Source organism: Brachyhypopomus gauderio, chromosome 17 (assembly GCF_052324685.1).
Source record: "Brachyhypopomus gauderio isolate BG-103 chromosome 17, BGAUD_0.2, whole genome shotgun sequence".
NCBI lineage: Eukaryota > Metazoa > Chordata > Actinopteri > Gymnotiformes > Hypopomidae > Brachyhypopomus > Brachyhypopomus gauderio.
The window spans coordinates 12,386,676-12,414,215 of record NC_135227.1 but is presented as its reverse complement, the minus strand read 5'-3'; the positions used below and the strand labels follow the sequence as shown (position 1 = coordinate 12,414,215).

The 27,540-nt window shown below is 42.8% G+C and overlaps 3 protein-coding genes across 5 annotated transcripts in view; 2 read left to right on the top strand and 1 right to left on the bottom strand.

Moving 5' to 3' along the window:
* The window catches only part of dync1h1 (dynein, cytoplasmic 1, heavy chain 1), a 30,000-nt gene extending 14,933 nt beyond the window's left edge, over nt 1-15,067 (top strand). The window contains exons 39-78 of one of the 2 annotated variants that reach the window (XM_076977647.1): nt 166-372; nt 498-619; nt 832-997; nt 1,112-1,275; nt 1,482-1,611; nt 1,695-1,828; nt 1,974-2,088; nt 2,224-2,385; nt 2,496-2,710; nt 2,855-3,059; nt 3,201-3,374; nt 3,470-3,589; nt 3,699-3,819; nt 4,777-4,972; nt 5,377-5,494; nt 5,741-5,956; nt 6,194-6,406; nt 6,493-6,620; nt 6,722-6,875; nt 7,079-7,225; nt 7,317-7,467; nt 7,752-8,005; nt 8,402-8,536; nt 8,653-8,747; nt 8,880-9,054; nt 9,162-9,237; nt 9,319-9,479; nt 9,631-9,742; nt 9,828-9,888; nt 10,024-10,147; nt 10,328-10,441; nt 10,559-10,729; nt 11,045-11,262; nt 11,373-11,476; nt 12,351-12,559; nt 13,389-13,542; nt 13,699-13,841; nt 14,190-14,358; nt 14,438-14,562; nt 14,649-15,067. In XM_076977647.1, the coding sequence (XP_076833762.1) occupies nt 166-372; nt 498-619; nt 832-997; nt 1,112-1,275; nt 1,482-1,611; nt 1,695-1,828; nt 1,974-2,088; nt 2,224-2,385; nt 2,496-2,710; nt 2,855-3,059; nt 3,201-3,374; nt 3,470-3,589; nt 3,699-3,819; nt 4,777-4,972; nt 5,377-5,494; nt 5,741-5,956; nt 6,194-6,406; nt 6,493-6,620; nt 6,722-6,875; nt 7,079-7,225; nt 7,317-7,467; nt 7,752-8,005; nt 8,402-8,536; nt 8,653-8,747; nt 8,880-9,054; nt 9,162-9,237; nt 9,319-9,479; nt 9,631-9,742; nt 9,828-9,888; nt 10,024-10,147; nt 10,328-10,441; nt 10,559-10,729; nt 11,045-11,262; nt 11,373-11,476; nt 12,351-12,559; nt 13,389-13,542; nt 13,699-13,841; nt 14,190-14,358; nt 14,438-14,562; nt 14,649-14,777 (6,087 nt within the window). In that variant the 3' untranslated portion in view covers nt 14,778-15,067. Of the gene's footprint in view, nt 1-165; nt 373-497; nt 620-831; nt 998-1,111; nt 1,276-1,481; nt 1,612-1,694; nt 1,829-1,973; nt 2,089-2,223; nt 2,386-2,495; nt 2,711-2,854; nt 3,060-3,200; nt 3,375-3,469; nt 3,590-3,698; nt 3,820-4,206; nt 4,403-4,776; nt 4,973-5,376; nt 5,495-5,740; nt 5,957-6,193; nt 6,407-6,492; nt 6,621-6,721; nt 6,876-7,078; nt 7,226-7,316; nt 7,468-7,751; nt 8,006-8,401; nt 8,537-8,652; nt 8,748-8,879; nt 9,055-9,161; nt 9,238-9,318; nt 9,480-9,630; nt 9,743-9,827; nt 9,889-10,023; nt 10,148-10,327; nt 10,442-10,558; nt 10,730-11,044; nt 11,263-11,372; nt 11,477-12,350; nt 12,560-13,388; nt 13,543-13,698; nt 13,842-14,189; nt 14,359-14,437; nt 14,563-14,648 lie in introns of both variants that reach the window. The other variant, XM_076977646.1, reaches the window with a different exon arrangement.
* A 773-nt stretch (nt 15,068-15,840) lies between these two features.
* LOC143480455 (uncharacterized) lies at nt 15,841-18,173 on the bottom strand. 2 transcript variants are annotated; one of them, XM_076978169.1, is made up of 6 exons: nt 18,047-18,173; nt 17,818-17,885; nt 17,623-17,697; nt 17,186-17,257; nt 16,583-17,077; nt 15,841-16,242 (listed from the first exon to the last, which is right to left on the bottom strand). In XM_076978169.1, the coding sequence occupies exons 1-6, from the start codon at nt 18,084-18,086 to the stop codon at nt 16,237-16,239; spliced, it is 756 nt and encodes a 251-aa protein (XP_076834284.1). In that variant the 5' UTR covers nt 18,087-18,173; the 3' UTR covers nt 15,841-16,236. The 2 variants fall into 2 exon arrangements, with proteins under 2 accessions (XP_076834284.1, XP_076834285.1); XM_076978170.1 differs by having other exon boundaries at nt 17,623-17,694.
* A 370-nt stretch (nt 18,174-18,543) lies between these two features.
* Nucleotides 18,544-27,470, top strand: wdr20a (WD repeat domain 20a). Its single transcript, XM_076978159.1, has 4 exons — nt 18,544-18,838; nt 21,916-22,098; nt 22,690-24,033; nt 26,369-27,470. Exons 1-4 carry the CDS (start codon nt 18,575-18,577, stop codon nt 26,420-26,422), a joined length of 1,845 nt encoding a protein of 614 aa, XP_076834274.1. The 5' UTR covers nt 18,544-18,574; the 3' UTR covers nt 26,423-27,470.
* The last annotated feature ends 70 nt before the right edge of the window (nt 27,471-27,540 follow it).

The following is a 27,540-nucleotide window of genomic DNA, read 5'->3' as shown; positions in this document are numbered from 1 at the left end:
TAATAATCTATAGTTATGCCTGCAATAGAATGGTGTGTTCTTGATTATGGTAGACAGGTAGAGTGTAGTTTCGCTAATTGAAATTTTTGTTCAATTTTTTCTTTGGTACATTCATGATCAGTTGGCTGGACTTATTTAATTGATCTACTGATTGTCGTCCGACAGGTTGTGGGTCTGAACTTCTCCAGTGCCACCACTCCAGAGCTGCTGTTGAAGACGTTCGATCACTACTGCGAATACCGCCGCACACCCAACGGTGTGGTGCTGGCCCCTGTGCAGCTGGGCAAGTGGCTGGTGCTCTTCTGCGATGAGATCAACTTGCCTGACATGGACAAGTATGGCACACAAAGGGTCATCTCCTTTATTAGACAGGTATGGTGGCAGGTTGGTGGTGGTGGTGGTGGTGGTGGTGTTGTTGTTGTTGTTGTTTAGGTACTGTGGTTTTGCAGTAAAGGGGTTTTCTCTTCACATTTTGCACTTTTAAAATTTTACTGTAGATGGTGGAACATGGAGGATTCTACCGAACGTCTGACCAAACTTGGGTGAAACTAGAGAGGATTCAGTTTGTGGGTGCTTGTAACCCCCCTACAGATCCTGGCAGGAAGCCTCTCTCACACAGGTGCACTCTTCACTTAAGCTATGATTAAACACAATCATCCCCCCCCTTGGTATTACGATCCCTAATATGACCTGTTTAGTTCGATATGCTGTAAAGTAGCCCAACTTTGTACTGCATAGAGATTAATGCACATGACTCTGAAATGTCATTTGGATGAAGCTTCTAGGCGTTACTGTTTGGTTAATGGTGGCTTGTGTGTGTGTGCATTACAGATTCTTGCGTCATGTCCCTGTGGTGTATGTGGACTACCCAGGCCCCGCGTCCCTCACTCAGATTTACGGCACCTTCAACAGGGCCATGCTCCGCCTCATCCCCTCACTACGCACATACGCCGAGCCCCTCACCGCGGCCATGGTGGAGTTCTACACCATGTCTCAGGTCGGGGCTTCGACCGGGTCACATGCTGCCATCTTAAATCGTATCGACAATTGGGAAAACTGTGGATACTGAAAACTTAAATCTGTAGTTCTGTTTTTTTTCAATTTACTACAGGAGCGTTTCACACAGGACACCCAGCCCCACTATATCTACTCTCCCAGAGAGATGACTCGTTGGGTGAGGGGTATCTTTGAGGCACTGCGGCCCCTTGAGACACTGCCTGTGGAGGGACTGATTCGCATCTGGGCCCATGAAGCTTTGCGCCTCTTCCAGGACAGGTGCACTAAAAGATTTGATATGTTTTGGTCTTGGATCCCAATAGTATTGAGGATCATACTGCACATGCACACTCATTCACATGTGCCAAGGCAAAATAAAAGTATTGTAAGGTGCATTAAATTTACAGTTATATATTGATAATTAACTAACCAAGCAGTAGGTGAATTACTGAATTCCGTCATTTTCTTTTGCATCTCCTGTACAGGCTGGTGGAGGATGAAGAGAGACGCTGGACTGACGAGAACATTGACAGTGTGGCCCTGAAGCACTTCCCCAACATTGACAGAGAGAAGGCCCTCAACCGCCCCATCCTCTACAGCAACTGGCTGTCCAAGGTGAGTCTAGGGAATCTCAAACTGGACATGATGTGCCGTAATTCCAAGGAATCTGAATGACTGAGTCTCTGAGTTGTCTGTAGGACTACATTCCAGTGGAACAGGAGGAGCTTCGTGACTATGTTAAGGCCCGACTGAAGGTCTTCTATGAGGAGGAGCTGGATGTTCCTCTAGTGCTCTTCAACGAGGTTTTGGATCATGTCCTGAGAATCGACAGGTAACAAACCAAGCTCTTGCCAAAACCAATGAATGTTCTAGTAGCTGCAAATTATCTTCACTAGAATACGAATATGAAACTTGTTGGATTTTTTAAAATCCTCTTTTTATTTATTTATTTATTTATGTATTATTTTTCTTTCCAGAATCTTCCGTCAGCCACAGGGCCATCTTCTCCTGATTGGTGTTAGCGGTGCAGGAAAGACCACACTGTCACGCTTTGTGGCCTGGATGAATGGCCTGAGCGTCTACCAGATCAAGGTCAGCACAAGACAAGAATAAACTATATCCATTCTAGATTTATACACTTAAGTCAAATTAAGCAATTATAGTTAAGTCTTTTATTCACCAACATTATCTTTTGAGAGTTTTATAGCTATGATCATGCTTCTACAGGTGCACAGGAAGTACACAGGTGAAGACTTTGACGAGGATTTGAGAACCGTACTTCGCAGATCTGGATGCAAAAACGAAAAGATTGCATTCATCATGGATGAGTCGAATGTGTTGGATTCTGGATTCCTGGAGCGCATGAACACACTGCTGGCAAACGGAGAGGTGAAGCTCAGATGAAGTGATTGGGGAATGGGCACACAACTTTTCCTTTGGTTTCTATTGATTCACTGTTCTTTTTTGCCTATGGTGACCAATATTTTGCTCTTGTGCAGGTCCCTGGTCTGTTTGAGGGTGATGAATATGCCACACTGATGACCCAGTGTAAGGAGGGTGCTCAGAAGGAGGGCCTGATGCTAGACACTCATGAGGAGCTGTACAAGTGGTTCACCAGTCAGGTGATCAGGAACCTACATGTGGTCTTCACCATGAACCCCTCTTCAGAAGGCCTGAAGGACCGGGCTGCCACTTCTCCTGCTCTCTTTAACAGGTTCCTCTACCTTTTCATTGCATCGTTTGAACTGAAGAACATTGTGCCATTTCTTTTCAACTTGCTGTTATGATGCCTGCATGAACAGCAGTGTATGTCCTCCTCTGTTTAAGTAGCACAGTGCCATCTTTCCCATTTCTTTAGATGCGTGCTGAACTGGTTTGGAGACTGGTCTACTGAAGCCCTCTATCAAGTGGGCAAAGAGTTCACCAGTAAAATGGACCTGGAGAAGCCCAATTACAAAGTGCCAGACTACATGCCTATTGTGTACGACAAGCTGCCTCAACCCCCCACACACCGTGAGGCCATCGTTAATGGCTGCGTGTTTGTTCACCAGACCCTACACCAGGTTTGAGTCCTTGCTTGTTACAGTGTGTACGTTGTCTTTCATAAATGTGTGGAGTGAGGATCTTTTGCTTTTATTATTTTGTGTATGTTTTTTGTGTAAATGCTTGTTGGTTTTTAATAATTTTTTCTAATGCCTGCATAGGCTAACAACCGTCTGGCAAAGCGTGGGGGCCGCACCATGGCCATCACCCCCCGTCACTACCTGGATTTCATCAACCACTACGCCAACCTGTTCAATGAGAAACGCAGTGAGCTTGAGGAGCAGCAGATGCACCTCAACGTTGGCCTGCGCAAGATCAAAGAGACCGTGGACCAGGTAGTCCAGCACGGAGTACTCCAAATAAAACCACGAGTGCCTGTACTCACAGCACATTAGGCTTGTGATGACTTAATGATGGGGTGCTGTTTCAGGTTGAGGAACTCCGCAGGGATCTGAGGATTAAGAGCCAGGAACTGGAGGTGAAGAATGCAGCTGCTAATGATAAGCTTAAGAAGATGGTCAAGGACCAGCAGGAGGCTGAGAAGAAGAAGGTAAGATGTACCATTTAACTTTTTTATTTTATTTATTTTTTTTTTTAGTTTGTGTTTTAGTTTGTTGGGTACAGAACTGACACCTGCAGGTGGGCGTTTTGATCGTCAGGTTATGAGTCAGGAGATCCAGGAAGCAGTCTACAAGCAGCAGGAAGTCATCAAGGACAAGCAGCTGAGAGTGCAGCAAGACTTGGACCAGGTGGAGCCTGCAGTCATTGAAGCTCAGAATGGTATGGCTGGCCCTGCTTTTCATTCTGCCTCCAAATGTGAATCTTTTGGAAAGAAATTAACGTTTTTCAGTGAAGGCAAATCAAACGTCTTGGCCATTTAACTTGAATGAAATTGTGCCGTTTTGCCTTGCAGTTGTAATTACCTGCCTTAAGATTTCCGTCGTGTGCTATGCACCTTGAGGTTTCCTGTGTGTAGAATGTTTCACCTGTGCTTCACTCTGTTTACACAAGGACGCTTTTCTGCTTTTGCGGTCGTCATGTAGTGGTGTTTAGTGTGTCCACCGTTGCAAATGCTAACTCCTGCACTCTTCTCTTTCACTCTTTCTTTACGTCTCTGCACCCTGTCGCTCTGTTGCATCCCCTTCTTCCTGGGTGATCATTTTTTAGCTGTTAAGTCTATAAAGAAGCAGCACTTGGTGGAGGTGCGGTCCATGGCCAACCCGCCGGCCGCGGTGAAGCTGGCTCTGGAGTCCATCTGCCTCCTCCTGGGCGAGAGCACCACTGACTGGAAGCAGATCCGTTCCATCATAATGCGCGAGAACTTCATCCCCACTATCGTTAACTTTTCTGCCGAAGAGATCAGGTGACTGCGGCGTGTGGCACGGAGCCGCGGTTTGTGGTGTCGTCGAGAGGGGTGCTCGTTCGGCAGTGCCTCGGTTCCTTTGCACGTGCACAAAACCTTTACAATCGATTTAGTTTCGGCGTCCTACAAGGCGTATTGTAGGCGTAAGAGACCGGTTTGACGTTAAATTAGTATAATAAAGTACATATGGCAAACGAACACATCCCCCTCTCTACTGCACTACAGCCGTTCTGCTCTCGCCACTCACATCCATCAGTCCCGCATGGTTCTAAATGCGCCTCCCCTCTCTCCACCCTCTCTCCACCCTCTCTCCACCCTCTCTCCACCCTCTCTCCACCCTCTCTCCACCCTCTCTCCCTCCATTCCCTCCCCAGCTGTCAGCTCTATAAAGAAGCAGCATCTTGTTGAAGTGCGTGCCATGGCCAACCCACCCGCCGCTGTTAAACTGGCACTAGAGTCTATCTGCCTCTTGCTGGGGGAGGAGACTAATGACTGGAAAAAGATCAGACAAGTTATTATCAGAGACAATTTCATCTCCAGCATAGTCAACTTTGTCTCTGAGGACTTGAGGTATTGTTTCTGTTCATATTTAGATTTACTATGTATTATCAACAATTTAGTACTCGGTGGTGCCTTGACCATTATTTTGGTCTGTGGCAGCATATAATCTGTCTACATCCAAGCAACCTTAGATGTGATGGTCATAATTGGCTGACTATATGCTATATGAATTAAATATTTGGTCTTTTGAAATGACATAATTGGTTTCAGAAATCAGTGTATGTCTCAAATAAGATGCAGCAAGTTAATTGTAAGCATCAAATATTGGTAACGCATAGCTGGTAAGTCCTGTTAACACTTCCCCACCCATTCTTTCCTACTTATATCCCTCAACATCCTCTCCATTTCTTCCATCAATATTTATCCATATATTGCAATCTACATTTTGATTAACTGTGGTGTCTGTTGTGTAGTGATGCCATCCGTGAGAAGATGAGGAAGAATTACATGTCCAACCCCAGTTATAACTACGAGCAGGTGAACAGGGCCTCACTGGCCTGTGGGCCAATGGTGAAGTGGGCCGTTGCACAGGTCAGTCCCTACAGCCCAGTATGGTCGACTCTCGCATTTCAGCAACCATAGCCCTGTAGCAGGTTAAAATACGTTAAATACTAAACACAGTCATGCAACTAACATTTGTGCATGCATTTGTGTAAGCCTATATAAAGGCTTTTTATTGTTTAGAAATTTTTATTTTTTTTTTACTGGTAGTTGCTAGTTACAGTTCTACAAAAAGTGTGTGTTTGTGTGTGTGTGTGTGTGTGTGTGTGCGCGCAGCTGAACTACGCGGATATGCTGAAGCGAGTGGAGCCTCTGAGGAATGAACTGCAGAAGCTGGAAGACGACGCCAAGGACAACAAGACCAAGGCTGAGGAGGTGGAGCAGATGATCCGTGACCTGGAGGCCAGCATCGCCCGCTACAAGGAGGAGTACGCCGTGCTCATCTCCGAGGCTCAGGCCATCAAGGCGGACCTGGCTGCCGTCGAGGCGAAGGTGTGCTGTGTTTACCTGCTCTCCCGGCTTCACCCCATGTTCTGTTACTTGGAGGTTTAGTGGAGATCCTTTTTTATTGGGCTGAACACATTCACATGACTGGGTGCCAAGATTGCCCCGTTTAATAATAACGTGGTGGTAACTGTCCCATGTGCGGAGGAAAGGTCTGAGAAAGTTGCACCTAGGTCTCCTTACCTGCTTTAACGCTCGGGTAACGCGCACCTTGTGTAATCGCAGGTGAACCGCAGCACGGCCCTGCTGAAGAGCTTGTCTGCTGAGCGAGAGCGCTGGGAGAAGACCAGTGAGACCTTCAAGAACCAGATGTCCACCATCGCAGGGGACTGTCTCCTCTCGGCCGCCTTTATAGCCTATGCCGGCTACTTTGACCAGCAGATGAGGCAGAATCTTTTCACCACCTGGTCCCACCACCTTCAGCAGGCCAACGTTCAGGTACCACGCCCAAGTTCAGTACTTGAAAGTATGAGACATCCTAAAACGGGCACCTGTTCCATAACTGGAGATGCTGTGTCCTCCAGTTCCGTACGGACATTGCCAGAACGGAGTACTTGTCCAACGCTGACGAGAGGCTGCGCTGGCAGGCCAACTCGCTGCCTGCTGATGACCTCTGCACCGAGAATGCCATCATGCTCAAGAGATTCAACAGGTCAGCATCTTCACATGGAGCACACAGTCATGGCAGATGAGAAGTGTTCTTGTCTTGCGTAATGCCTCTAACCTTTTGTGTTTGCTCTGTGGGATGTCTAGGTATCCGCTCATCATTGATCCCTCTGGCCAGGCCACAGAATTCATAATGAATGAGTATAAGGACCGCAAGATTACCCGCACTAGCTTCTTGGATGATGCATTCAGAAAGAACTTGGAAAGTGCGCTGAGATTTGGTAATCCTCTCCTGGTGCAGGTACGATTGCAGTCAGCCAGATTTACATACAGGTTTTGCATAGGGAATTTGTGGTTTGTTGTTTATTGGTGGTGGTTGTTTTATCATTTGTTGTTTGAGACTTTAGTTGTTCAAAGAGGGAATGATCTTGAATGAAGGATTCATGGATTCTCAGGGAAATTGAGCAGAGATTTGTTTCTATTCCCCCCTGAACATCTCTTTAGGATGTGGAGAGCTATGACCCGATCCTGAACCCGGTGCTCAACAGAGAAGTGCGTCGAACTGGTGGACGAGTCCTTATCACCCTCGGAGACCAGGACATTGACTTGTCTCCTTCCTTCGTCATCTTCCTGTCCACACGAGACCCAACGGCAAGTGCCCTCTCCGTCTCTACTGTTTTTTCCTCAGCATTTTTGTCACTGGTACGAAGATGTTTACGCCATGTGGATTTTGGCCCAACAGGTGGAGTTCCCACCAGACCTGTGCTCACGTGTGACCTTCGTGAACTTTACTGTGACCAGAAGCAGCTTGCAGAGCCAGTGCCTCAACGAGGTGCTGAAGGCCGAGCGGCCAGATGTGGATGAGAAGCGCTCGGACCTTCTCAAACTACAGGGTAATGAGACATGGCCAGGGTTCATGAGGCCTGAATGACACAAGGCGGCTCATTGTGCTAACATGGATGAAAGTTACAATGAGCATCGTTTTAGCATCGCATAAGTGGCTGTGCTCTTTGTTGAAGATTCTGGTCTCTAGTTAGTAAAACCATAAGGCTTCAGAGATAAATTTGTGATTAGTAATTAACATGGTTAGGGAACATGTAATAAGACATGAGGTGCAATTTTAGATTTGTAGCTTGGAGAAAATAATGGCCATAAAACAAAATCTGCTCCAATTCAGGTGAGTTCCAGCTACGTTTGCGTCAGTTGGAGAAGTCCCTCCTACAGGCTCTAAACGAGGTTAAAGGTCGCATCTTGGACGATGATACAATCATCACCACGCTGGAGAACCTGAAGAAGGAGGCAGCGGAGGTGACGAGGAAAGTAGAGGAGACTGACATCGTCATGCAGGAAGTGGAAACCGTGTCACAGCAGTATCTGTCACTATCCACTGCCTGCAGTAGCATCTACTTCACCATGGAGGCCCTCAACCAGGTCTGCCTAACATGTGCAAAACCATCATCTAGCAAACTGTACTGTTAGTTATACAGGGCTGGTATAGACTACACTGTTAATGTGTCTTAAAATTGTGTTTTGATAGGAATTGGTATATTTTGTCAAAGCTCTTGAATGTTGCAGATGCGACCTTGTTGATTGTTGAGAATTCATTTTGATTAATCATTTAACAGAATTGACACATTTATATTCAACTCAAAATTAGAGGTGCTACAGTACAAAGATAGTGCTGCATATTGTGAAATTATTGGTAATGTCCAATTTATGGAACAAATTGTTTTTATTTATTAATGCCCAATACAGCTCGACTTGGTGGGGAACTTCAACTACCCATCATCAGTATTTCACGTCTGGTGTTTCTTTGCTCCTCTGCAGATGCACTTCCTGTACCAGTACTCTCTGCACTTGTTCCTGGACATCTACCACACGGTGCTGTACGAGAACGCCAGCCTGAAGAGTGTGAGTGACCACACACAGCGTCTGTCCCTCATCACCAAGGACTTGTTCCAGGTAAGACCCTGCTCAGCTTTATTGACCGTAAGGAGACACTGACCCAACTCTCCTATGATACCTAACCTACAAACAGAAAATGCGAAATGGAGTTTATACTTGTTGCCTTTCCCCAGATTGCATTTAACAGAGTGGCGCGAGGTATGCTCCACCAGGATCACATCACTTTTGCCATGCTCTTAGCCAGGATCAACCTCAAAGGCAAGACCAGGTAATTACAGTACACAGAAAGTACATGGATGACAGTAGGTCGTAGTGAAGCTTTTACCATTAATTGTCAGCTAAGGTGGCATTTGGACAAGAATTTCAGACTTCCTGCTCCCTGTGTTTTTCCCTCTTCCAGTGAACCATCATACGACTCAGAATTCCAGCACTTCCTGCGCGGTAAGGAGATTGTTCTGACGGGCACAGCTGTGCCCAAAGTGAAGGGCCTGAGCACAGAGCAGAGTGAAGCCATGGTGCGGCTCAGCCGCCTGCCCGCCTTCAAAGACCTGGTGGCCAAAGTCCAGGCGGACGAGGTGAGACGGCGGTGAACACTGGAGCGAGACATTACCTCAAATGCACATGTCGATGAGCGTGATGGGTTGTGGTCAGAAAGGTCTCACCAAGATTGCTTGTGTTCCAGCAATTCTTCATGTGGCTCGAGAGCAATTCTCCTGAACTTTCCGTGCCATATCTATGGACAGAGGAGAAGACAAGCAGTGAGTTGTAGTCTGATCTTTTTAACTTGGTTTCAGGTAGTCTTGCGGCTGCTTCTCTTAGCCTTGTGTGTTTGTCTTTAGCTTCTATCGGCCAGGCTGTGCACCAGCTGCTGCTCATCCAGGCATTCAGGCCAGATCGTCTGTTGGCCATGTCATCAATCTTCGTGTCCAAGATCTTGGGAGAGAACTTCATGTCCATTATTGAACAGCCACTGGACCTGGCCAACATTGTGGACAGTGAGGTAGAGACTGGTTTAAATGACCATTTTCATGTTGACAAGTGTCTTTCTTTGTAACCTATAGTTAAATTGGCTAAATCCCAAGTTTCTTGATTAAAAGCTGTCATATATGGTGCAACTTGACGCTTATATTGAAACATTTGCTGTTCTCCAGGTGAAGCCGGGAACTCCAGTACTGATGTGTTCTGTGCCTGGCTATGATGCCAGCGGCCTGGTGCGAGACCTTGCTGCTGAGCAGAACAAGCACATCACCTCCATCTCTATCGGTCAGGCATTTCATAACCTCTCCACCTTAACACAGTAGTCTCAGGAAACCGTGATCAGTTATTGATCATCCATCATTCACCACAGGTTCCGCTGAGGGCTTCAATAAGGCTGACCGAGACATCAACACTGCAGTGAAGTCTGGCAGGTGCGCAAACTCCATCTGAAGTCTACAACCACTCTCTTGTCCCGAGTTTTATGATTTTGGGATCTCCGTACGGTGATGCAAATCCATGGAAATGTCAGTGTAGTTGTGTTCATGCTGGTGTTTGGTGAATCCTAGGTGGGTGATGCTGGAGAACGTTCACCTGGCTCCTGGTTGGCTAATGCAGCTGGAGAAGAAGCTTCACTCCATGCAGCCTCATGCCAGCTTCCGTCTGTTCCTCACCATGGAGATAAATCCCAAGGTCAGTTTGCATGTCTGTATTCACCTGGCCCAGAATTATGATGTCACTTCAGATGACGTATACAGATTGTTCGTTTCCATAGCAGACATAATTCTGGTTTCACCTGTGTTCTTGTTCCTGTATTCTGTGCTCACCTGTTGCTTATAGTGTTCCAGACACTGAACAGTTTGTCTTGCGCAGGTCCCCGTGAACCTGTTGCGTGCTGGTCGTATCTTTGTGTTTGAGCCACCTCCTGGTGTGAAGGCCAACATGCTGAGGACTTTCAGCAGCATCCCGGTGGCTCGCATGTGCAAGGTGTGACCTCCAAACCAAACGGCTCATTTTACTAAAGCATCTTAATCTTCTAAGATTAAGTGATAATGGTGCGTGTGGCGGAGCAGACGTACTGAGCATGGGTCTGTCCTCTTACAGGCTCCAAACGAGCGCGCCCGCCTGTACTTCCTCCTGGCCTGGTTCCATGCCGTCATCCAGGAGCGTCTGCGCTATGCACCGCTTGGCTGGTCAAAGAAGTACGAGTTTGGGGAGTCTGACCTGCGTTCAGCCTGTGACACCGTGGACACCTGGCTGGACGACACTGCTAAGGTCTAAAACTAACTAATGAGATTGAGTGATGAATGAAATTTACCAACAGGGATAATAACTATTAGTCAGGTACCTTTTTAAAAGTGATGAATAAGGTTATATGATCAGATATCAATTACTGGGTAAAAAACTGGAATTACATATAAATGAATTAAACATGCATCCCAGCAACACTACACTATATGGCTGGGCGAAAATATGATTGGTAAAGTCCAAAATAAACATTTTAAAATGGAGTATTTTTATATAGATGACATTCAACAATCCCACAATGAGAATATTTTTTTCAACCTTGCTCATTATATTTCTTCACAGGGTCGGCAGAACATTTCTCCTGACAAGATTCCATGGGCAGCGCTGAAAACCCTCATGGCTCAGTCTATCTACGGCGGCCGCATTGATAATGAGTTTGACCAGCGGCTCCTTAACACCTTCCTGGAGCGCATCTTCACCACGGGCAGCTTTGACAGCGAGTTCAAGCTGGCGCTCAAAGTGGACGGTCACAAGGACATCAAAATGCCAGACGGCATTCGGTCAGTGCAAAATGAGACTTGAAGGCAGCAGGACACCTTCAAGTGTTCCTCCTAACATTAATTTATGATGACGGTAATGAATGTTGCTGTTCTTTATTGCCGTCCTATAGACGTGAGGAGTTCATTCACTGGGTGGAGTTGCTCCCTGATACACAGACTCCATCTTGGTTGGGGTTGCCTAGCAATGCTGAAAGGGTTCTCCTCACCACTCAGGGTATGGTCAGCCACCCCTTGTCCATCTTGCTTCTGTCATTGGTGGATTCCTCCCAACCTTTTCCAGTTGCTATGGAGCCATAATTTTACCTCATGTCTCATCTATTAACCATGACTGTCCACTTCTTCAAAGTGCTCTGTTCTGTCTGTCTCCTCTAACACACTCTGTCAGTTTCCACAGGGCTTTTAACCAGATCAAACAACACTTTAAATGGCATTCATTTCCTCTGTCTGCCCTCGGCTCAATACACCCACTCCTATGCGGATGGTCTGACAGCTCATGCTGACTCACACCACCCCAGTACAACCCTGTTTGTAATCACATCAGCATAGGTTCAGATGTAGCCACTTTCTTTAGCAGATGGAGTACAATTTCAAATGGGGAGTGTGCTTACACGTAGGGATGGGTGTGTCCTGCTGAGGGCAGGGGTGTGGCCTCACCCTCCAGCAGCTGTACTTCACTGCCATCATGTCACCTCACACCTTCCCAACTCTGCCTTGGTTTGATGGCTTTTTGCAGGGATTTGTTTAATTTTTGTTGAAAAGTTTAGCCATCCAGTTTGTGTGGCCTCCTTAAAGTGTGTGACGTTCAGTGTTCATGCTTGCCTGGGTGTTTGCATGTTTTTGTTGTTTCTGTTTGTTAGATTTTCTTGTTTTGGTTAGGTTTGTTTGCATTTTTTTTTTTTTTTTAGTTTCACCCCTCCATATTTAGACATTTTTAAACCTTTAACATTGAGCTGGAGAGAATGCAGGGGCTCCAAATTTGTCCACCATTAATTTCTTCTCCCTCCTTCATTTCCTGCGGGCTGCCCCCCCCTCCACCCCTCCTTACTGTCCACCTCCACTGCTCCCGGCCGTGGTCCTCCCTCCCTCAGGCACTGACATGATGGGTAAGCTGTTGAAAATGCAGATGTTGGAGGATGAGGACGACCTGGCCTATGAGACGGAGAAGAAGCAGCGCACACCGTCCTCCTCGGACGCCCAGCCGGCGTGGATGAGGACCCTGCACACAACCGCCTGCAACTGGCTCCAGCTCATCCCACTCTCTGTCAACCTCCTGAAACGTACCGTGGAAAACATCAAGGTAGGGGCTGGAATACACTCACCTAGGTCAGCCTTTCTGCATGTGTTTATTTATATATACATTTACAGCTTCTGTAATTGTTAAACCAGGCACCTTTTTTTTATTTTCTAAGTCAGGTAAGTGTAGGAATTTCTTAATCAGTATGCGTGTGATATGCTAATGGTAGTAATTGGGAGGGATGATTACAGTGCCAGTTCCATTTTAAACAATAATTGATTATAATTGTAAAGCTAGTGCAGTATTACTCTGTACCAACTCTTTACACAGTAGTAATGAAAAGTTATTTCACATTTATGGTTTAGGTCACTTTTTGATTTGTCCGTTTTGTTTAAAATAATAATTCATAGATGCACAGATATTAATAGCAACATGGATATTGCACAGCCTTTAGCAACTGCATGCCACTGGTATCCAGTCCTCTAATTGAGCAGCTGAATAGTCAGGCTCTCCAGTCTCGTAGCTGCGCACTAGTGTCCTCAGAGGTATAAATGAACCAGTTAAACCTGCAGAGAATTACTAATACTGTTGACAATTAAATGTTCATAGCTTAAATACTTTAGTTTACCGAACTGATGAAGCCTTTAGATCATGCTACATTACGTAATGCTGCTAAATTGGAAATTAATTTTAGAAAAAATGTGTAATCATACTACAAATCTTTTTATTTCATTCAGGTCTAATAATGGAAAGATATTGAACATCACTAAATGTCAATCTCCTTAATAACAAGCCTCCTCAAGCTGTATTGTTGGACACTAATGTAAAATATATGGTAATGTATTTTCCCAAAATTAGAATGTAATTGTAATTGCAACTTTTCTGTGTGTAGGATCCCCTATTCCGTTTCCTGGAGCGAGAGGTGAAGATGGGTGCTCGTATGCTGCAAGACGTGCGTCAGGACCTCACCGATGTCGTGCAGGTGTGCGAGGGCAAGAAAAAGCAAACCAACGTCCTGCGAACTTTGATCAACGACCTTGTCAAAGGTCAGTCTCAACTGTTGAATGCACAGAAGTTCAGAGAAACAATGTACCAAATGTTTGATTATTTCATTTAAAATTTATGTTGAATTTAATCTTGGAAAAGTTACGGAAGAGGAAATGGAAGTGCTGCCCGTTTCACTTTAATCTGGTTTTGCGCAGGCATTCTGCCCCGTAGCTGGTGCCGCTATACTGTCCCAGTCTCCATGACTGTGATCCAGTGGGTGGCGGACTTCAGTGAGCGGATCAAACAACTTCAGCAGATCTCACAGGCAGCTGCCAGTGGAGGTGCCAAAGAGCTGAAGGTAAATTCTTTAAAGGCCAAATGACAGTTCTGTATTCATGGGCAACATGTAATCCTAAAGCACTCTCGCTTTTTCTTCACACCTCTGCTGTTATTACAGTAATTTGAAGGCACTTTCACAGTGGACCTTTTCAGTCAAGCTGACTGGAAATTCATAAAACTCATAAATTCTAGTATGAAATACTTAGGGGACCTAATTTTTTTTATATATTTAACTTTTTCTACTTGCCTTATAATTTTCCATGTCAGAAAATGTCTTTCAGCTGAATGTGTTGGCACAGCCTGAATTTAACTCTTAACATCATGCACATCGAACCGTACAATGCTAATGATGTTACTTCTTGTCTAGAATATCCACGTGAACCTGGGCGGTTTGTTTGTTCCTGAGGCCTACATCACAGCCACCCGTCAGTATGTAGCTCAAGCCAACAGCTGGTCCCTGGAAGAGCTGGGTCTTGAGGTCAACGTCACCTCTGCACAGGGTGCAGCACTGGACGCCTGCAGCTTCGGCATCAAGGGTGGGCTGTTGGCGCCGTACATCTTTTTGAGCAATGTTTGCTAGTGTTCAGTGACTCATGGTGTCCTCCCCTCCCATAGGTCTGAAGCTACAGGGAGCCACCTGTGCCAACAACAAGCTCTCCCTGTCCACCGCCATCTCCACCGAGCTGCCGCTCACACAGCTGCGCTGGGTGAAGCAGAGCAATGCAGAGAGGAGGAACATGGTGAGTCAGCGTTCAGCGGTTCCAGTCCAGTGTACTAGGAGCATTGGATATGACTCACTGAGGTGGCTCTTCCAATTTGTTTCCAGGTGACCCTGCCAGTGTATCTGAACTTCACTCGCACTGACCTGATCTTCACAGTGGACTTTGACATTGCTACCAAGGAAGACCCTCACCATTTCTATGAACGCGGCGTGGCCATCCTCTGTACAGAGTAGATGATTGCTTAGCTTACGAGTCAAACATTAATCATTACTAATCACCACCTATCAATTTGTGATTTGTCCTAGCTTAGAAGATAACCCAGTACTTGTGGATGTGTAGTCATGCATTATAAATGTAATGGTGTTGTTACAGTAGGGAGATGAGTCAAGAAGGTTTTAGAAGATGGATTGTGCACTAAAAGAGGTTTAAGACCAGATTAGACTTTTAGAAGAAGGGAGACGTATGTGTTTTAAGGTGGAACATTGGATGTTGAATAAAGTATTGCATGTTGGATGGCTACAAATGGTGTCACTTGTCTTTCCATTTAAGGAAATGCATGCAACACTACCAACTGGAATTACTAAATTCTCGAATGTATGCTGGATGCTCAGAATTGAGTATTAAAAGGGACTACAAGGTTATGTCACCTATAAAGTACTGTAAACATTTTTGGTTCTGTCCATAAGTTACTAATTTGTATTGAACTAATGGACATCTTGCTGGAAGATTGCTTAAATATCCAATATATAAAAACACCTTTATGATCATTGTTTCTTTTAAAGTATCTGTACAAGTTCAGTAAAAGTGCATAAAGCTTTTCCTAATGGCTCGTCAAAGCAAAAAAGAATGGGACTGTCCAACAATTTGTGCTAACTTGCCATGGTGCTGCCACCTTGCAATTCAAAGACAACTAGATCAAAAAATTGACATGGTGACTTTATGGTTATTTATGCATGGACTTCATCTAGCTTAATAAGCATAAGACATTTGAGGGAGTGTAAATAGTGCATGGCTTAATCTGGTAGTGCCATTTCAGAGTGTAAATGTCTTAAAACGGCAGTGCCAAATCAACATCTACTTAATGTCCCTTAGGTGCCCAGTAAAGTAGGAAAAAGCTAATGCATTTAGACTTCTAATATGGAATCTGAGAATATGAAAGTGCAATGGTAACAATTTTGATGGATAAAGCTTTGCTAAAAATGAGCCCATGTTACTGTGAGGATGCATGAAAATACACAATCACACTCAAGCCGTTTCATATGTAGATGAAATTAGCAGTGAAAATCAGACCCTATATCAGTCTTATAAGGAACAAAATGGGTGGCAGTTTTATCTGGTTAATCAAGTGCTCATATTTAGCAATGTATTATACACAAGTTTTTTGTTTGTTTTATGATAAAACAGCACATTTTCCTCCAAGTGGTTTCCACAAACTTTAATTTATTCGAGAGATCCAAGATTCCTTTGCACTACAGATTTAGTGCTTGCTCTTGATTTAGATCTATTTATAGGGCTTAGAATTAGTTGATGAGTCAGGCTATTTGAAACCAAGGAAAACACTAAAACATGCTCCAGAAAATACGACTCCAAATCTTCCACTTTGCACAGGAAATGTCAGCACAGACTATTTGTGAAATTGATTTTGAGGTGACAAGAGTGCTGAATTAAAAAGGTCCAAAGTGAAAATTTGCTTCATCCCTAAAAAGAGAAACAATAAAAGGTTTATATATGGTATATTAATAAAATGCTTCCTCTTTAGCAAAAGCACAATCTCTGCCAAGAAATTGACACACTAATACCTGACTTGGAAAGATGGGTGAAGCTCTTTTCTATTTATGGTTTTTATAATATCAAACACTATAGTGGGTTGCATGTCTTTTCAAAAAGCATGAGTACCATTTTGCATCATACACTTTAATGGCAGGCCAATCAGGGTAATCTACCGATTCATCCCTCACATACAATGAGTCATCACAGGCATAATGTTTCTGTGCTGCAACAGTACAGATCTTCAGCTTGTGTACTACTGCATACTCACCTCTGGGAAAAATGACTCCGTCTCCATTTCAGAGATACATTGCTTCTTTCTGTGTGTAGATTCGTCAGTGTCACCCAATGGACTAAACAACTTCCTTTTTGAAAGTATACCGGGGTCGATGGGGTTCTTGAGTAACCCGTCTGTAAGTTGAAAAGTCTCTATACCAAATGGAGTTGCAGTGGAAAGAACAGAAGATTTAGAGTTCTCAGACAACTCAGCATTGACATGTTTTATAGCCCTACAAGGGCAGGGGTCCCTCTGGCTAACTGTTTTCAGCTCCGAGTCACTTGATGACCTCATCTGGACATCCGTGTGATGCAATACTGCGACAAAATCTCTTGGCCCCACCCTCGTAACCTCCTTGTGCAGGGGTGGAAAATTGCTGGCTACTTTACGGCTCCTCCCCTTCGTTCTGAGACCTCCGTGCTTCTGTCGTTTTGTAGCATCAGCAGATGCGGCGGAGTCTTCTGAGCTTCCATCATATGGGTCCAAAGGCTAAATCAAGTGGCAAACAAGTGCATGTGTCAGATCATAGAGCCAAAGGTGAATCAGGTGTGCCTGTTAAACACGTTATGAAGACTTATCTGTTCCATTCTTACTTACATGTTGGCAGTGCCTTGCAAATGACTTCTGTGGTAAACTAGACCTCTTAGGACCAGTTCGACCCCGGAAAGACTAACAAGACAGCACACAGTCATGTATGAGGGTTCAATGGTTAAAATAACTGCAGCCAAAGTACTTCTTGGGGGGGAAAGCTGTTATGCTTTACATGTTGGTCACACACAGCTTTGACAACTCAAACCGTAACACAGCCAGATGAATGTATAAAATTCTTTCCTCCATGTGCGCTTTCTTTTTGTCATAACATTACACTCTTTACCTGGTACCTACAAGCCTGGGGTATAGTTTTGGGTTAGAGTTCTGTTATTTGTTTGGATTATGAATGTCATTTATAAACAAGCATTTCTTCTGAAGATACCAGAACAGTTATTGGAACCAATAGTCTGTTTTATTCCACCAGTTATTACTGTAAATAATACCTTACTGCTCGCATCAGACCAACGTGGGCTTGCTTCTGACTCAGAGTCTGAACTTGAATCCACTTTACACATCTCCTGACACAAAACAACAATCATTAGGAAACTGATTTATCGTAGTACTTGATTAAAAAACTATGCTACAGTTTTATCAGTTCTGGGTTTCCATTTCGTAAACATTTACATGAGTAGGCCTACCATATACTTGAATGCCAGTCTATCCACAGTGTCTGGGCCTCTCTGAACAAATCTTTTTTCACAAAGCCCTAGAAGTACATTTCGAGTAAATACATGTTTTAAAAGTCTCTATCGTCTGTATTATGCAATATCGACAATTTTGTAAAGAGTTTGACACGTTATGAATATATATTTCTGACATTTAAGAATGGTTTTGAGAAGTGCAGCGTGGTTTAAGCGTTTTTTCTACCTGTTGCTGCATGCTGTCGTCGTAACTTTTTGGTCGGCATTCTTGTGCACGCAATGTGTGGATCTCTTCAGGCAAATTAAAGGTAGCGTGATTATGATTGGTATTAAATTTAAGCCAGGCGTGCATACTGGTGATTAGGAATAAAAAAAAACTGTTAGTTGATTGATTTTTAAAGAGATTAAAAGCTTAGAATAATTGACAGTTGTAATTTATTAATAGGCCCAGGCTACATAAAGCCAAAAGTTTAGCATTTTTTAATGCATTTATATGATTAAAATCACGTGTAATGTAACGACATATAATGTCATTTTATTCTCTTAATGGACTGATTTGTTTTTAAAAGCTGTTTGGTTTGGGGTTTTACTTAGACAAAACAATAAACACAATAATTACATTCGACACAGTAACTGTAGGCCCCATGCTTCACTACCTATCGGTTATAAAATACATAAGGTAATAAATGGCTGCTCTGTAGCGCGTGTTTGTGCGCATGCTCAACGCGTAAGATCCGGGCCTGGGGAAGGATGAATGCAAATTTCAAAGATGGCGGCGGAGGGAGGAGGGAAGGAGATGAACGAAATTAAAACTCAGTTCACAACCCGAGAAGGCGCATACAAACTCCTAACGCACTCCGAATACAGCCGCCCCAATAGGGTGCCTTTCAACTCGCAAGGCTCTAACCCCGTCAAAGTCTCTTTCGTCAACGTCAACGACCAGTCTGGCAACGGCGACAGAATCTGTTTCAATGTGGGCCGGGAACTGTACTTCTACATCTACAAAGGCGTCAGAAAGGTAAACACGACGTGTTCGCCGCCTTATTTCCCTCTATTTGCGTGGTCAAAGTGACTGTCCCAGTAAAAAAAAAAAAAAACAAGCTTAAACTACACCGTCCTTTGGTGCGAGGCCATTGCTAGCTTGTTGGTTCTCAACGTTTAATATTATAGCTCGCAAGCTAGCCTACCGACCACTTACAGACTGTTGTGGTATGCACGACAGCTAGCCAGCCAGCTAAGTTGCTATTCTGCTAGCTAGCTGGTTAGCTTGTTGAAGACAACCAACAAGCTGTCAGCTTAGGCCTGGATACACCTGTCATGGACGCCATGGGAACGACACTATCTTACTGCAGTATTTATCGTTTTGAAAGGCGAAATGTGCTTTAATGACCTCTGATGTGACACTAATGAAGCTACATCGTTAGCGTAAATGTGACGTTGGCCAGCGTTAGCACAGTACATGCTGGCAGATCTTGGGGTCGACTCCTCCATGACCAGCTCTGCTAGCATTAATAACTCTGGCTGTTTGAAACGAATGACTCAACTGTGCGATTGAGGACGGTGCTGCGCATTTACACAAGTGTGTGTCCCATTACCTGCACAAAACTAATGATTTAATGTGGACGGCCGGCTCGTTTATTAACTGGTTATCATTATGTGCGTACCTACATTGTCGCAATGAATGTGCGAGTTAGAAATGTTGCAGGGCAGCTTCTGAAAATGTTTTCCCTCGTTGATGGGGCAAAACATGGCTAAATACGATATTGTTGTTTAAGTTCTGAATCTGTCTTGTTCGTGTGGTTTGGTACTAATTTGGTACTGTACTAATATGATGTGGAAGTCTTATCTGGGTGAGTGGTCTGTGAACTAACGCACACAGCAACTACACATGCAATTACCTTGGGGGTTGAGCTGTGTGTAGTACATGTTGTTCTCCATCCTTCGTAAATCTGTTTTGCGTTTCTAATGATAAGAGTTGGTAAATTAATGTATGTGAAGTGTTTTAAATAAATTACATAGGTTCACCACAGAATGTTTTGAAAACTTAAGTTTTTATGGTTTTCGTCAGTTTATAACAGTGAAAATTTAACAGGTCACTCCCTATTGCAAAACTTTTAATAGGATCAACAGGTACCGAACTGATAAGGTTCTTTAGTGCAAACTATCTAACTGAAGCAGTAGATATGATGCAGCAATAATTATCAGTTTTGCTTAAGACAGGTCGTGTAGGAAGGACTGTTTTTTGGCTTTGGTGTGTGTTGAGGTCACATGTACTTTCAGAACAAGAATGATTCAATTGTGTCTCAGTTACAGCTTAAGTGTGCCCTATCAAATACATACTTATGTATGAAAGGTCACGTACCATGCCTTTTATACACATTACACATCTCATTATGATATGCATAGCAGAAACAAACATTTGTTCTTTTAAACCAATACATATTCACACAAACTCTATGTCTGTTTGAAGTGCTATAGTTTAGTTTGCTGTGGATGATACTATTGCCTTTTTTAGCTTTTTTCTAGACATGTTTTGGTAGTCTTTAAATTACATTTGTGGACTGATGTGAAGTCTTTTAGGGATGCCAAATCATTATAGATATCATACCATAATGTTTGCTCTTTACCCCAAAGTTTAGGTAAATTACACGGTTCAGGGTAGTATATATTGTGATACTTTTATGCAACTTTTTTCAGAAAAAAACACACAAGACATATTACAATTGCATACTACAATGATCTAAACAACAAAAATTAACTATCTAATCTAAATCTCATTTGTCATTGTGGAACAATTAGATATCTTTATCAAGACAGGTAAGTAAAGTACATGACCAGTAGGATAAATACTCTGGTATCCGTAATAAGCAGCCTAAACATTAGACAAATGGGAGATAGCCTATATAATTGTAAACAAAGTAATTAAAACAATTTATGGTTACCATACATATGTAGTTATGACATCTGAATATTGTATTGCAGTGTGTTACATTTGGCCCATTCATACAGTGACAGCAAGTATCCCATGTACTGGTATGAAACCTGGGTGCCATTTTAAGTCTTGTGTGTGTGTATGTGTGTGTGTGTGTGTGTGTGTGTGTGTGTATATATATATATATATATGTATATATATATATATATATATATATATATATATATATATATATGTTATATATTAAGAACCTATTTCTGAGAGTTTAGAAAGTAAAAGAAAAAACTGCTTTCCCCTGCTTCTGGTTGAGTTATTTTCAATTTAAATAGACATATTTTTAGATGATGTTAGCTACCTTGTGGGTCAGTAAGTTGGCTGCTTGGGTTAGGATGTTAACTGGATAGCTGGCAAGTTAGGTATGTTATTGATCAGCTACATAGTTTTACATAAAATGTTTACATTTACATACGTCTTGAATACATATGAACAGAACTTTGTTGTCCAAATTGTGTATGTCATTCATCAGGTACTGCAGAAATTGGCATCACCATATAGCTAGTAGTTGAACAAATTAAACCTGCCTGCAGTTATGGTCATATGATGACTTTTTGATGGGAAAGCAAATTCTGCATTTAGTACGATGATGAGTGCTTAATTTGAATATATTTAGGTTGGTAAATATGCAACACATTTTTAGAATTTTAATGCTCTGATTTAAATAATTCAGATGTAATGGTTTCTTCTACCTTTACACTAAGGTAATGTTCTCCCCTGTCCCTTACCCAGTCATTATTGTACCTACTTCTGAGGTCCCAGGGAATGGAGAATGCTTTCTTTTACCTAACACACTGGGAAGTTTAGAATTACCTCAAAATGGATCATCTGTGGTATTTTTACTTTATATGCTCTGGTTCATATAGGATCTAAATAGGTTACAAATCACTTTATTCATTCCAAGTAGTCTTACAATATTCAGGTTGTTTGTAACTATTTTCATGTCAGTTGTCTTTTAAATAATTGTGATTTTGGTATTGCAATTTTGTTATTCAGAAATGTGTAGAAGAAATTTCCATGAATAATTTAACTGATTATAAAGGATAAGAAACTATCCCTATTCATTTCTGCTTTATCTGACCTATTTCTGCATTTGCTATGGCCTACAGGCCGCAGACCTAAGTAAGCCAATAGACAAGAGGATATACAAAGGAACGCAGCCCACTTGTCATGACTTTAACCACCTTACTGCCACGGCTGAGAGTGTCTCTCTGCTGGTGGGCTTCTCGGCGGGACAGGTGCAGCTTATTGACCCCATCAAGAAGGAGACAAGCAAGCTCTTCAATGAAGAAGTAAGTGCATGTGAAGTATTATTACAGCCTTTTGACATTCATGCAGCTGTGTTTAATGTTTTTATAGGATGAGAGCTATAGGGCTGTGCTGAAGCAAGATACTGTTAAAATGTAGTATCCTTTTTGTAAACTGTTTTATTGTCAGAATTGCATTTAATATTTTTGTTTTAATATTAATCTCATTTCAGCCACTTTCATAGATAAATAATTGCATTTGTGTACCAACCAGACATTTTATCAAATGGCAGTTATAGAAAGTAGTGCTGAATTAGACATTTGATCATTTTCACAACTTGGTACTGGTGTATTCCAGTGACTAATTTGACCAAGTATGCATACCGTTAGCAGTCAGTGTGTGTCCACTTGATTAAAATGTTTAGATATTTTACAAGCTGGCAATCTTTGGGTGGAGGTAGTAATTGTATAATCTCTTATCATATCTCATAATGCAATGACACCCAAGGTAGTTTAGCAATGTACAGTATTTTATGAATGACTTTATGTTCTAAAAATGCTCTTTCTCTCCCATTTTTTTCATCTATTGCCATCACCCACTCACATCCCCAATCCTCCCTAATCCCACTTTCTCAGAGACTAATAGATAAATCTAGAGTGACTTGTGTAAAATGGGTGCCAGGCTCTGAGAGTCTCTTCCTTGTAGCTCATTCCAGTGGAAACATGTACTTGTATAATGTGGAGCATACATGTGGCACCACGGCCCCTCACTACCAGCTACTCAAGCAGGGTGACAATTATGCTGTTCACACGTGCAAGAGCAAGTCCACACGCAACCCTCTACTCAAGTGGATGGTAGGAGAGGGGGCGCTGAATGAGTTCGCCTTCTCCCCTGATGGGAAGTTCCTGGCTTGCGTAAGCCAGGACGGCTTTCTTCGTGTGTTTAACTTTGATGCAGTGGAGCTACATGGGACCATGAAAAGCTACTTTGGGGGGCTGCTTTGTGTGTGTTGGAGCCCGGATGGGAAGTACATTGTTGCAGGCGGAGAAGACGATTTAGTGACTGTGTGGTCATTTGTGGATTGTCGTGTCATAGCTCGTGGTCATGGACACAAGTCATGGGTGAGCGTGGTGGCATTTGACCATTACACTACTAGTGTGGAGGAGAGTGACCCCATGGAGTTCAGTGGAAGTGACGAAGACTTCCAGGATCAGGTCCACTTTGGCCGCGATCGGGCCAACAGCACGCAATCGCACCTCTCAAAGCGCAACTCCACGGACAGCAGGCCAGTCAGTGTGACATACCGCTTCGGCTCAGTGGGCCAGGACACTCAGCTGTGCTTGTGGGACCTCACAGAGGACATCCTGTTTCCCCACCTCCCCTTGTCTCGAACCAGAACCCACACTAATGTCATGAACGCCACCAGTCCTCCGGCCACAGGAAGCGGAGGAAGCGGGAGTGGCAGCAGCGGCGCTGGTGCCGCCGTCATCACGGCCGCCAACAACCCCAGCACGAACGGCAGCAACAACGGTGGGCCGGGTGTGCCGGGGAACCCCCTGCCCACGCCCCTGCCGCGCTCCAACAGCCTGCCGCACTCGGCCGCGGCCTCCACCGGCAACAGCAAGAGCAGCGTGATGGACAATGCCATCGCTTCGGGCGTTAGCAAGTTTGCCACGCTGTCACTGCACGATCGCAAGGAGCGCCACCACGAGAAGGACCACAAGCGGAACCACAGCATGGGCCACATCAGCAGCAAGAGCAGCGACAAGCTCAACCTGCTCGCCAAAACCAAAACGGACCCGGCCAAGACGCTGGGCACACTGCTGTGCCCGCGCATGGAGGACGTGCCCCTCCTCGAGCCGCTCATCTGTAAAAAGATAGCACACGAGAGACTCACTGTTCTCATCTTTCTAGAGGACTGTATAGTCACCGCTTGTCAGGAGGGATTTATTTGCACATGGGCGAGGCCTGGCAAAGTGGTAAGTTCTTTTTGAATCCAACCATGCGTGCAAACTGGTCTTCCGTTCATAATTTTTCTCCCAATAGTTACACCACCACTCCATCACATGAACGTAGACATAGCTACTGTGCCTATATTTCTAACAGAGTTGAGTAACTCTTTGAGCATTTTATTTAAAGACCCATGTTTATGGCCCTCCCACCCAATCAACAGAAATGGAGATGTATTTTCTTAATATGTAAATACACATCATTTCTTCATTAGCAACACCCACAATGCTCTGTCTCTGTCTGATGGTGGCTTCACTGTGATTGTTTATTCATACGCAAAGCTGCTAACGTTGGAGAATATTTCTAAGTATGACTTTGGTGTATGCCAACACATGCACTACTATTGCACCACATCGCAGCAAAGAACAAATCGCCTGTTCTTTAAACACCACATAGGTATATATAGCAATTTAGAAAAATTATCCGGTCCATGAAGCTATCAGTACAACGTATCTTTGCAAAATCTGGCTAAATGTTATGTTTATGTGCAAATTATAATAGAGCTGAATACTGTACTCTTTCAAAGTCATTCAGTTCTCTTTAGGCAATCAGCATTTTTAATGCATGAATATTATAAATGCTGGTTAAATAAGGCTTTTTACAAAGCCTAAATCCCATATGCAAATTTATCCCAGGTTTCAATATTAACACATGGAGCCTAAGGGGCTTCATGTCTGTATTAATATAAATTTTGCCATTATTGCTTTGACAAGGAACAGGCCGTGTTGGTTTGTAAGAAATAAGATTTTCATTGCAGAGTGCACACCCCTTCAAGTAAGGCAGCGCTTTGTGTGCATTTGCACTTGTTATGATTGATTCATCTGGTTGTTACAGCATAAAATTGAATAGTCTCTGATATTTTCAGCTTCACTGTTGTGCAGTTTTGGAGTGTGGGTGGATGTTTTGTAAATAATTGAAATAAAGTAATAAATATTATGTTTGCAGCAGACATTTTTGCAGAAGCCTGGTAGCCAGTTTTGCTATATGCTGGATTGTTAGTTTAGATTATACCTTTTAATTAAATCATCCCCTGCAGTCTTTGTCTTTGATTGGGAAATATATTCACATTGTTCCATGTGTCACTAGAGAATGCCTTCTACAGAGTGGAAAGTACTTAGACAGACTAAACTACAGTAGAAAGGCAGATTTATTCCTATCAAATTAAACATTATTCAGGTAAAGGTCATGCGGAACAGCTTGGCAATACAGACTATTAATAATCATTTACTATTTAATGTGTGCTTCTGTAGTTACACAAGGACATGATATGCAAATGACCGAAGTTCCCATTGTGTGCAGTGCAAGCACACTGACCGCTCTGAGACGTTCCTTATGAACGTTCTGTGGCCATCCTGAATAAGCATTCTTGTGAACTAACATGCATGTTTTGTCATGATCATGCTGTTCTTCCTTTCAAGTCACACTGGTAAAAAAAACATAAATGGCACTAAACAGTGAATTCATCAAGAAAAAAATGTTCCATTAAGTTATACGAATCTATGTTTATGCATATCTGCATGCTACGGCAACAGAATGCTGGATATGTTTCTGTTTTCTTTTGGTTTTTCCCCTATGCCTTTTTTCTGTTTTTCCCTTTGTTTATTCACCTGTCCTGCAGCACCATAGTATTGAAAACCTTCTTACCTCACAGAGCTAACAGTTGCACCGATACATTGACCACAATAAATAAACACATTTTTTTGAGAAATTCCTTGACCCCAACTTCAGTTTCAGAGCAGAAACAAAAACACATCAGTGAGACGCAGAAGTGTGAAAATGGTGAAATGGGGAAAATGGTAGTAAGGGAATAGATAAATCTAATAAAGCAGGTGTCAACAATGGTTTTACTCTGTGAAGGTTGCAGCTTGAGAATAAACCAGCCTAAATATGTTTTGTGTATGTGTGTGTTTTCATGCCATTACTTCTGGCATCTGGCCCCATCAACGTGGAATTTTGATTGTTTTGATCCGATTTTTACTGTGGTAAACTGGCTGATGGCAAAATGTTCTGAGAGTCAGAATAAAGGCTTGAGTTAAGGGGGATAAAAGGCCAGAGATGTTAGTGCTACTTCCTAAATTCTTACAAATGTAGAGTCTCAAAATGTGCTATACTATAAAGTCCCTTCTGAAATCCAGAATGAAGCTATAGTTCAAATCTGATATTTGAATGCAGGAACAACATTTTCGGTAACAGATCTTTTGATTGTTGTTGATGTCTAAATGTATTTTGTTCTCTTTTTTTTCCAAAAAAATTATGAAGAAACTTTGGAAATGCGCCCAAATAAATCTTTGTCTTCCTTTTCAGGGTTTATTGTCATCCCAAAACCAAGCCAACTCTCCCAGTGGAACAGTAGTATAGCCACAATCTTTCTGCTGCTAAGAACCCTGCATCACACCGTGTCATGCAGAGAGCCCTGTGTTGCTCTTCACTTTTATAGCATTGTATCTTTTATTTCCCCCTTATTCTCCCCTCTGTTTTTCCCCCTGTCCATTAAACCTTTGTTTCTGGTTGCCTCACATGGTCTGGTTGCACAGTGGACGTGCTAACGCTGTGTACAGGTGGACATGGTGTGGTGCTGCGCTGAACTGTGGCCATGGTGTTCTCCGTTTCTCTCTTCATTTACTTTGTTTTTGTTGGTTTTTTTTTGTGTTTTTTAAGAGAAGTATTAATTTTTTTTTTGTCATTTTTTTTTCTCACATTTCCCCCTTTTTATTTTTTATTTTCAGAATTTGAGCTTGGTTGTAGTGAGGAAATCAGTTAAAAGTGGAAACCAGCCTGCCTTTGAATGTGGTTAACCAAGGGGCCAGAGGTTAAAACCAGGGGCAAAGTGAATCCAAGGACTGGCTTCCACCCAGATTCTTTTTCTAACAAATCTTTGTTTTCTTTCACATGGATTAGATTCTCCCCCATTAAGAATTTTTGCACTGATTTTATTTTGGTTGCCTGTTTTGTAACTACTATAAAGGATCAAAAAAGACAAAAAAAGAAGAAAGGTTTGGGGATGGCCTTGATGCACTTGGCTTTAATATCCTCTGTCTTGAAATTTTAATCTGAAAAGCTGGATGCTGCAATCATAGTTTTTTTTAAAGAAAATTTGTTTGCACTTAATAGTTTATTAGAAGAGAATGGCTTTACATTTGTGTGTGCAAGGACTCACAGACCGGTATAAGGTGAAAAATATGAAATGATAAAAAAAAAACTTTGTATCTATTGAGCATTTATTTTAATATTGTTTCAGATTAAAATCTGCTTTGTATTATATGTATAATATTGTAATTTAGTGATTAATGGGGCAAAAGCAAATGATCAGTACTACTCTAGTGGAAGTTTTATCATTAAAGGAAATAGTGATATTTCTAAAGCAGAAAATATACATATTAATAATATTAAAAATCTTGAATATGCAGGTTTCTGTTATTTTTTTCTCTTGTACAAAATTCATCCAGATGTATTTTGATATAGGAGATTTATGTATC

What these genes read in the sequence shown, in the direction of transcription:
- LOC143480455 (XM_076978169.1), bottom strand. Translation starts at nt 18,086, where the DNA reads ATGCCGACCAAAAAGTTACGACGACAGCATGCAGCAACAG. An exon ending in ACGACAGCATGCAGCAACAG is followed by an intron (nt 17,886 to 18,046) that starts GTAGAAAAAACG and finishes ATGTACTTCTAG; the next exon opens with GGCTTTGTGAAAAAAGATTT. An exon ending in TTGCAAGGCACTGCCAACAT is followed by an intron (nt 17,078 to 17,185) that starts GTAAGTAAGAAT and finishes CACTTGATTTAG; the next exon opens with CCTTTGGACCCATATGATGG.
- wdr20a (XM_076978159.1), top strand. Translation starts at nt 18,575, where the DNA reads ATGCAAATTTCAAAGATGGCGGCGGAGGGAGGAGGGAAGGAGATGAAC. An exon ending in GCAAGCTCTTCAATGAAGAA is followed by an intron (nt 22,099 to 22,689) that starts GTAAGTGCATGT and finishes CCACTTTCTCAG; the next exon opens with AGACTAATAGATAAATCTAG. An exon ending in GGGCGAGGCCTGGCAAAGTG is followed by an intron (nt 24,034 to 26,368) that starts GTAAGTTCTTTT and finishes CTTCCTTTTCAG; the next exon opens with GGTTTATTGTCATCCCAAAA.